The sequence below is a fragment of the Rhincodon typus genome, chromosome 11 (genome assembly GCF_021869965.1).
Source record: "Rhincodon typus isolate 14 chromosome 11, sRhiTyp1.1, whole genome shotgun sequence".
Classification (NCBI taxonomy): domain Eukaryota; kingdom Metazoa; phylum Chordata; class Chondrichthyes; order Orectolobiformes; family Rhincodontidae; genus Rhincodon; species Rhincodon typus.
In genome coordinates, this window is record NC_063342.1 from 68,709,137 (window position 1) to 68,719,767 (window position 10,631).

Sequence of the window (10,631 nt, forward strand, 5' to 3'; positions counted from 1 at the left end):
ACATCGTTACCCAACAAGCTCAATGCATTCAATGCTCGCCTTGAACAGGAGGTTAGTGAAATGATGTCACATATCCCAACAGCCTCGAATGCACCTGAACCCACAGTCACCCCTGCAGATGTTGGATTGGCCTTCTTGAGAGTGAAACCACAGAAAGCGACTGGCCCGGATGGAATGCCTGGCCATGCACTCAGATCCTGTGTGAACCAGCTGGCAGGAAAATTCACGTACATCATTAAACTCTCCTTACTAAGATCTAAAGTCCCAAACTGCTTCAAGAAGACCACCATCACTCAGGTGCCTCATGACTACCACCCAGTGGCTCTAACCTCCATAATTATGGAGCATTTCGAGAGGTTAGTCGTGACTCACATCAGCTCCAGCCAACCAAATTGCCATCTCCCTGGCCCTACACTCATCCTTGGACCCTCTGGATAACAAGACTACCACCTTTGACTACAGATCTGGCTTCAACACCATAATTCTAAACAAACGCACCTCTAAACTCCAAGACCTAGGTATCAGCTCTCCCCTCTATAACTGGATCCTCAATTTCCTGGTCGCTAGACCGTAATCTGTAAGAATAGGCAACACCGCCTCCTCCACCATAATCCTCAACACCAGTGCCCTGCAAGGCTGCACATTCAAGGCCCTACTATAGTCCTTACACATTAACAACTGCAATAGAAAAGATGTGGTGAAACGTGAAAGGGTTCAGAAAAAATTTACAAGGATGTAGCCAGGGTTAGAGGGTTTGCGCTATAGGCAGAGGCTGAATAGGTTGGGGATATTTTCCCAGGAACAGAGGCTGAGAGGGTGACCTTGTAGAAGTATATAAAATCATGAGGGGCATGGATACAGTGAATAGCCAAGGTCTTTTCCCTAGGGTACAGGAGTCCAAAACTTGAGGACATAGGTTTAAGATGAGAGGGGAAAGATTTAAAAAGGGTGTAAGGGGCAACTTTTTCACACAGAGGGTAGTGCGTGTATGGAATGAACTGCTAGAGGAAGTGGAGGAGATGAGGACATTGAAAAGGCATCTGGATGGGTATATTAATAGGACGCGTTTACAGTGATATGGGCCAAATGGGACTAGATTAATTTAGAATATGTGGTCGGCATGGACGAGTTGGACAAAGAATATGGTTGTGTGTTGTACATCTCTACGACTATGACTGTGTGGCCAAATTCTGTCCCAGTTCCATTTACGGATTTGCTGACGACACCACCGTCGTAGGCCTGGTCTGAAACGAGACAGAATACAGGAAGTAGATTGAGTGTTTAACAGCATAGTGTAAAGACAACAATCTCTCCACCAATGACAGCAAAACAAAGGAGCTGGTCATTGACTTTAGGAAGCAGAGTGGAGAGCAGCCCCTGTCTGCACAAATGATGCTGAGGTAGAGAAGGACAACCGCTTCAAGTTCCTGGGAGCGATGATCACCAACAATCTGTCCTAGTCCACCAAAGTTGACACAATGGTCAAGAAAGCACAACAATGTCTCAGGTGACTAAGGAAATTTGGCACGTCTTCAAGGTCTCTTACCAATTTTTATAGATGCACCATAGAACATATTCTATCAGGTGCATCACTGCATGGTATGGCAACTGCTCTTACCACGACTGCAAGAAACTACAGATTTATGAATACAGTCCAGTCCATCATACAAACCAGCCTTCTATCTACTGACTCCAACTATTCTTCAGGCTGTCTCGGCAAAGCAACCAACATAATCAAAGATCCCCTCCCACCCCAGGAATACTCTCTTCCACCCTCTTCCGTTGGGCAAAAGATATAAAAAAGTTTGAATACACGTATGCACAGGTTCAAGAACAGCTTCCTCCCCACTGTTATCAGACATTTTAACAGGCCTCTCAAATCTTAATTCTGATCTCTCTCTTTGCATCTTCTCTATGGCTGTAACACTGTATTCTAGACTCTGTTCTGCTACCCTGGTGCACTTTGTACGTTACAATCTGCCGGTACAGCACTTTTTGCTGTATCTCAGTATATGTGACAACAATAAATCAATCAATTTGCCAACCAATCAGCACTGTCCTCTCATACACTATTAATGTTGTTTTCCCTTTATATTAATGTTTCGTGCAAATTGTCCCAATGAGTGCAAAATGAAAAGCTTTGACCAAATGTGTCTCTTTTTCCAGGAATACTCAGACTATTGTTGCTTATTGAAATTTATCATTTCTTCACATCCACTGCAAATTTGCTCATAAAATTGTTAGAGCAAAAGAGGTTGTCATTCAGCCCATCTTATCCATGCTGGCCCTTTGCAAGAGCAATTCATCCAGTGCAAGTCCCCTGCATTTCCCTGTAGCCCAATGCCTTTCTTTCTTTTCAGAAAATAATTCAATTCCTTTTGAAGGCCTCAGCTGAACCTGTCTCTGCCACAGGCAGTGTATTCCATATCCTAAACATTTGCTGCGTAAAAAAGGTTTACCCCTTATCATTGTTGCTTCTTTGGCCATTTACCTTAAATGTGTCCTCTGGTTCTTGAACCTTCCAGCAACAGGGAAAGTTTCTCACCATCCAAACACCTCATAGAACATAACAGCGCAGTACAGGCCCTTCGGCCCTCGATGTTGCGCCGACCTGTGAAACCAATCTGAAGCCCATCTAACCTAAACTATTCCATTATCATCTATATGTTTATCCAATGGGGGGATTGATTGGTAAAGCTGGAGCTGCAATGACCATTGCAATTATCCGATGACCATTTAAATGCCCTTAAAGTTGGCGAGTCTACTACTTTTGCAGGCAGGGCATTCCACGCCCTTACTACTCTCTGAGTAAAGAACCTACCTCTGACATCTGTCCTATATCTATCACCCCTCAACTTAAAGCTTTGTCCCCTCGTGCTAGCCATCACCATCCCAGGAAAAAGGCTCCCACTGTCCACCCTATCTAATCCTCTGATCATCTTGTATGTCTCTATCAAGTCACCTCTTAACCTTCTTCTCTCTAACGAAAACAGTCTCAAGTCCCTCAGCCTTTCCTCATAAGACCTTCCCTCCATACCAGGCAACATCCTGGTAAATCTCTGCACCCTTTCCAATGCTTCCACATCATGATTTTGAACACCTCTAACAATTCCTCTCTCACCTTACTCTTCTCCAAGAGCAGCTCCAGCTTCACCAATCAATCCCCCTAATTGCAGTGCCTCATCCTTGGAATCAATCTTGCAAATCTTTATTACGCTCTCTGCAGTATCTTCACATCTTTCCTCAAGCGTGGGACCCACAAGTGGACCCAAGATTACTGTTGTGCCTGAACCAGTCTTGAAATCTGAACCAGGTTTTAAATATATTACTCACTTGTTATTGTACTGTTACTCCTATTTAAGTGGCCTAGAATTCTGCATGCTTTAGTAACTGTTCACTCAGCGTGTCCTGCCACCTTTGATGATTTACATACACATATACACTCAGATCTCTCTGTTCATGTACCACCTTTAAAAACGTACCCATTAGTTTATCCTGTCTCTCTGCAGTCTTTTTACCAAGATGAAATCTACTGGAGAAAGGCCATGAAGTATTTAAGCTACTACTTGTCCACCCATTCCACCAAACTGTCTCTCCTCCTCAAAGTTTGCAATACTTGCATATTTCATGTCATCTGCAAATTGAGCCTTATCCAACAAGGTCCAGGTCAAGATCATTAATACATATCAGTAAGAGTAGGTGGCCTAATACTGATCTTCAGGAAACTCCACTATAAACCTTCCTCCAGCTTGAAGACCAACTCTTCAACACAATACTTCCATGTCACAGCATATTTTATACCACCGTTCCTTTAATTCTGTGAGCTCTTATTGTGCAAAGAAATCTGTTGATTGGCACTTTGACAAATACCAGTTAAAGTTCATGTAAACCACAACAAGCTCATTACCTTCATGAAGTCTCTGCATTACGCCATCAAAAACTTGAGCATTTGGCCAAGGAAGATTTAATTTTGACAAATCTGTGTTGGCTTACTTAATTACTCAACTGGCTATTAATATTGCATCAAATTAACATTCTTAAAGCCTCTAACCACAAACATTAAGATATAAAATTAAAGAGAGTTGAGAATTATCTTTGCATTTTTTCAATAAGGATGTAACATTTGAAAATTTAAAAGAATTGCTTCAAAATTTTCAACAAAAAAATAATAATTAGAAAGGAAGATCCACTTGTAACTTATTTTGAATGTTAAGGACAGTTTTGGATTAACAGAGGTTTATAACATTGCGAAGACTATTTTGTGGTCTGAGGACTGCCTGCATCTTAATCAAAGGGTCTTCAAAAAGTTTGTTTACCTTCCACTGGAAGGTAAACAAACTAGCCAGGAATATAAAAACAGACTGGAAGATTTTACAAGTGTATGAAAAGAAAGAAATAAGCTTAATTTAATGCTGGTCCTTTAGAAATAGAGGTAGAGGTAGAGGCCAGCATTTGCTGCCCAGCCCTAACTGTCCTTGAACTGAATGACTTGCTGAGCCATTTCAGAGGGCAGTTAAGAGAGTCAACCTTATTACTATAAACCTGGAGTCATATGTAGGCCAGAACAACCAAGGCCAGCAGATTTCCTTCCCTAAAAGGACATCAGTGAATCAAATGAGTTTTTACAACCACCATCAACAGTTTGATAGTCACTTTTACTGTAGTCTAGCTCTCAATTCCTGATTAATTGAATTTTAAATTCTACCAGTTACAGATGCAAGCACATTAGCCTGGCCCTTTATGTGGCGAGCTCCCCTTAACCTAGGGGCTAATAGATATGGGCAAATGAAGATAATTAATAAAATCTGCAAAGAAAAACTAACAGAGAAAGTAAAGTAACTAAAATTTGACGAATCACCAGGACCTGATGGTCCACATCATAAAAGAGATGAGTGCAGAGATAATGGATTCCTTGGCTATGTTCATAGAGTCATACAGCACAGAAACAGACCCTTTGGTCCACCAGTCCACACCAAACAATCTCAAACTAAACTAGTCCCACCTGCCTGCTCCTGGCCTGTATCCCTTCAAATCTTTCCTATTCATGTACCTATCCAAATGTCACTTAAACGTTGTAAATGTGCCCACATCCACCACTACCTCAGGAAGTTCATATCACACACGAACAACCTTTGGTGTAAAAAATTTGCCCCTCATGTCTTTTTTAAAACCTCTCTTCTCACGTTAAAAATGTGCCCCCTGGTCTTGACCATCACCCATCCTAGGGAAAAGACACCTACAATTAACCTTATCTGTACCCCTCATGATTTTAAACATCTATAAGGTCATCTCTCAACCTCCTATGCTCCTGTCAAAAAAGTCCCAGCTTATCCAACCTTTCTTTAGGACTCAAACCTTCCATACCCAGCAACATCCTGCTAAATCTCTTCTGAACCTTCTCGAGCTTAATAATATCCTTCCCATAATTGGGTCACCAGATCTGGACACAGTATTCCAGAAGAGGCCTCACCAATGTCCTGTACAACCTCAACATGACTTCCCTATACTCAAAGGGCTGAGCAATGAAGGCAAGCATGCCAAACACCTTTTTAACCACCCTGTCTATATATGATGCAAACTTCAAAGAACTGTGCACCTGAACCCCTAGGCGCCTCTGTTCTACAACACTGCCCAAGGCCCTTTCATTAATTGTATGAGCCCACAGTTCTTTGTTGTACCAAAATAAAGTACCTCGCATTTATCCAGATTGAACACCATCTGCCATTTTTCAGCTCATTGACCCACTGGATCAAGATCCCTTTGTAATCTTAGGAAACCTTTACTATCTACAATGCCACCAATTTTGGTGTCATCCGCAAACTTACTAACCATGCCTTCTATATTGTCCTTTATATAAATGATTTGGATGACAAACGAGAAAGGACCCAGAGCTACACCTTGTGGAACACTACTGGTTTTTGAAGAATTTAAATAAAAGTATGCATTTCAACGTCCCAGCAAACAACTGCCGCGTCAGGCACATCTGCCCACGATAGTAGTGGAAGTCACGATCAGCAATGCAATTATGAAGACAAAGTCTCACCTTGAGTGAGGCCATCCTTCATCTTATGGCATTAACACAACATTAAATGGTACAGACAAAAACCAGATCCGATAGCTCAGAAGTACACATCTATGAGACACAGTTCATCAGCAGAAGTAAAAGTTACATGCAATCTCAATATAGGATTTCCTAGCCTGAGACATCCCTTAATCCTTCAAATTGCCATAAAGCAGGCTGATAAACACTAATGTTTAGAAAGGGCACTTAGTGCTATTTCATTTGTGGCCTCTATGAAAAGGTGGCAAAGGTCTGGCCAAAAAGGGATCCTACTAGTGGAACTGGCAAAGGGAACAGCGAGAAGGGAAGCCAGCAAACAGGCGAGGGCAGCAAGCAGGACAGTGAGGGAAGGCTGCATCAATGAGTGCAATAATTCCAGTTCCACGAAGCTGCACTTCAGATTCCAGTGCATTGTCATCATTGTGTGACCACATCAATGGCACTGACATTCTAATTAATTATGTAAGTAGGAAAGACATTACTTCTCTACATTATTCCGGTATTGTTCTGTCTCGGCCTATCTTCCCCACTATTGTGCCCAGGTAACGTACACTAAACAAATATACAGGACCACAAAACAGCAATTAGCAAAGTGAAGTGGACGAGAGGCTGCAAAGCTGAGATGACAGTAGAAACAAACAGTGCTCCAGTCAAGTCTTACAAAGGGAGACACTTTCATCTTGTCATGTCAATACATTGGACATCATACATGGAACTACTCTTATAAATAAGCACAGACTTACTGCAAGCAATGTCATGGCAGGTGCAATAAGGTAACCTTGAGCATGCATCCAATACACTTCACCATGTCCGGAGTATAACTGATTGGTAGTATAGCTATTTTCATAACACACTGACAATCACTGAATAATGTAAATCAACAAAAAAGAAAAATTTCTTTTGATAATGAATGATAACAATAATTACCAAGCTTCAAAAAAAAAGTCCTGGAAATATGTTTTCATGGCAATGCTTGCAACTGGGATCCATGCAAAGTATGCACATTGGTCTCAATGCCAAATGCTAATTATTCCTGAAAGTCATAAAATATTCACTAGACTTGCCAGAGAGTTAGTAGCCATTAACAGGTTAATGTGCTTTAAACCTAAGTTAATGAGTTAACATATCAACACGTGTTTATATGCCTTTACATTATACAATTCCCTAGCACATTTTCAAACAAGAAAATGGATGCTGAGGAGTGATGACAGCATGAGGATAAGTGACCAAAAGATGGACTTTATATACACAACTTCCAGGAAGAATGTAAAATGCTTGAAGAAGTAGTGAGACAGAAGAGTTTAAACAAACTGCATGCGTGTGGTGCCTTTCATTTCACAAAGTCAAAAACACTTTATAGACAATTAACCATTTTGAACAGTAAAGTGGGAAATCAGTGGAGCAATTGTTGGATAGCAGGCCAAATCAAATGCCATTATCATAAAATAGGGGGAATGGGGTTTAAAAGAATCTGAATTTTTTTCCCTCTGTTTAAATATAGAATGAAGACAGAGCTGCTTATGTAGCTTATTCAAGTTAAGCCACTTGACTAAATCAAAATTGGTTGATCTGTGTGCTGGCAAATCATATCATTTCATCACAATGATGCCTCGGAAAAAGAGTTATTGTTCTGGATACAAAGTCTTTATTATTGTGTATTCTAAGGTCCAAGAATAACAAAATAATAAAGATAATCTGAACCAGAATTAGACAATGTTAGCTTCTTTCCCCCCCCTCCAAAAAATAAAAGAGCAAATTATATATAAAGCGAACTTAAGTACGCTCTTCAGTAAGCTATAACCTTGAAGTATTGAGAACAAGTCTGGATCAACATCACTAACTATTCCTAAGAAGTTCATTGCAAACAGGTTTCTAGAAAAATAAGTGCATGTACTGCTTTGTATGTAGCCTTAAGATAATGCTTTTGAATAATAAATGTGATCAATTGCCAGGTATGTTCTTGTCTCTAGCTTTTGGAATCTGTCATTAAAATGGATTAGAATAATTTTAACAAAGATGCACAGGAAATAAGAACTAGAGGACAGAAGGCTAAGGGATGGAATGAAAACTGCAGGCAAAATGGAAGAAGACCTTCAATTCAAAAATTAGCCTACAGTTAATAAGAAATGGAACTTGCTCTTCAGTAGATGATTAGTTTCCACCATGTCCAAAGTAATCCCGTACATATAATTTTAACTACAACCATGTAGAAACCAGATATTGATTTTCATCAATCAATAAAGCTAGAGTCCAAAATTTCCAACAAATTAAGATACTTACCAATACAATACTATCATTTAAAAGCACCGATACTGACTCCCAAATCTTCCAAGCCCTCTCATTCACATTTTCTCCCACTTTAAGGCTTTGGCACAGTAAGACAAAATCTGCATCTTTGTGGTCATGTCTAAAAAGAAAAAGATAATGTGAAAAACAAATATGAAATCACATTACAAAGATGAGTCCTTAATTTCTGTGGAACTCAGCCATCAGTAACAATTATTTTTATGAATTAAAACTTCAGGTTCTATGCTTCAGCATAATAAATGGTGCAAATGGTACATGAATTCCAAAACAATGGATCATTTTTAATTGTAAATTTTATTTTGTATTCAGTGTGGGCATTACTGGCTATGCTAGCATTTACTGCCCATCCCTAATTGACCTGAAAATAATGTACCATTTGAAGGTCCAATGAGAAATTTTAATCTGGGACCATGGTTGTTTAATTGATGCCTTGTATGCTCGGCAGCAGCAAAATTTGTAGATATCTTTGACTTCTTGGTGAATGGCTGCTTCTGCAATTTGCAGTTCACAGACAATGTCTTCCAAAAGGCTGGGAGAAACCAGGGGAAGGAACTCCAGTGGGTCTGGAGTCGCATGTAGTAATGATGTAAATTTGGTTTGAAAGGGAAGCACAAGGACCTTAAGGACTCAAAGAGTTCAAAGCATTAAATGCAATAAATAGACTTGCTGAATAATATTAGCAGACTTAATGATCACCGCCATAATTTCCAAATGAATGGTAACTGCCAAAGCCACAGTGCTATCACTGAAGGTACAATAAATCTAACATACGAAACTACATGTAAAGGAAGTCACTGAATTTGAAATATCTGAGATCATGACAATTCTACCTAGCAAACAAATCTGATGATCAAAGACAAATCCAACAATTACAGGATGGAGTATTAACCCTGCAGTGGAAAAACTTTCAGAAACAATAATCCAGGACAAAATTAAGTTATTTGAACAAGCATGAATAATGGAAATCAAGTGTTTTCCAAAGACAAAGAGTTTTTACCACTTTTTAAAAAAATTAGTAACAGGTTTTTATAAGGGTAATACGATTCACGTGGTCCATATGGACTTTCAAAAAGTGTGCACCAGCAAAGCTGAAGCATGAGAATGAAAAGGACAGTGGCAGCATGATTTTAAAGTTGGTTGAGTGACAGGAAACAGGTTGTGAAGTTGATACAAACAGAAAATGCTATAAACATTCAGCAGGTCAGGCAGCATCTAGAATGAAAAAAAAGAGTTAATGTTTCAGGTTGATGACCTTTCATCAGTGCCTTTCTGGAAGTTCTATATACTGGAACAAAAGACTCACCCTTACAGCGTCTATCATGAGAGAAAACTAAAGCCAGCTGCAGAAATAAACAAATGCAGCATATTTCAAGCAACAGCTTTTGGGCAAAGTAGAGAGGAATAATGGATTTCTAAAAGTAGAACTGGAAGCACTCTCACTCTCTCCCCCCCCCCCCCCGCTTCCCATGGTTTCTCCCAGCCTTTTGGAAGACATTGTCTGTGAACTGCAAATTGCAGAAGCAGCCAATTCACCAAGAAGTCAAAGATATCTACAAATTTTGCTGCTGCTGAGCATACAAGGCATCAATTAAACAACCGTGGTCCCAGATTAAAATTTCTCATTGGACCTTCAAACGGTACATTATTTTCTTGTCTGTACTTAGCACTTGCCCCCTGTTAAAATGTAAAATCTGAACGTGTACGATGTGTTTTATTGATTTTTCGTCAGATTTAGCAAGTAGCAAAATTCCTTTTTCTTTCACTCACTCAAGAAAACCTTGGAATTAGCTCCTTAATGCTGAACTACCAAACTATTTTTTAAGTATGATAGAGTAGCGTGCTAAAACAACAGGGAGCCAGTTCAGTCCTTCTCACCTCATCAACATTTATCACATTGCTGTTGAAGGGAGTTGCCTGCGTGCAATTGGCTGTCAGAAACCCTACACTATCACAGAGACTACCTTATCGTTCCAAAGAAATTCATCAGGGTGTTCCGATGTCGAGAAAGGCACTGTATAAATCGAAGTCCTTTTTCCCCCAAAGTAAATTGAGAGTTAAAAGGCTGTTGCTAACGAATGATGCATTATACTATATTCTAGTTACTATCGATTACCCCATATTTGAAGAGTCGTCCTACTAGCTTCTCTGGGTAATAGGATTGTCGTTAAAAACACTACATGTGATTAATGCGGTGTTTTGAAAGATTATACCCTAGTGCTACCTACGGAGGATTATGCCCTATCTTAACTGCTACAACAGTAGA

General features: G+C 39.9%; 1 protein-coding gene across 1 annotated transcript in view; it reads right to left on the reverse strand.

Moving 5' to 3' along the window:
* Window positions 1–10,631, reverse strand: part of LOC109937908 (retinoblastoma 1) — a 78,109-nt gene that overhangs the window by 66,351 nt on the left and 1,127 nt on the right. The window contains exon 2 of the mRNA XM_048602533.1: window positions 8,342–8,468. Within this exon, the coding sequence (XP_048458490.1) occupies window positions 8,342–8,468 (127 nt within the window). The remainder of the gene's footprint in view (window positions 1–8,341; window positions 8,469–10,631) is intronic.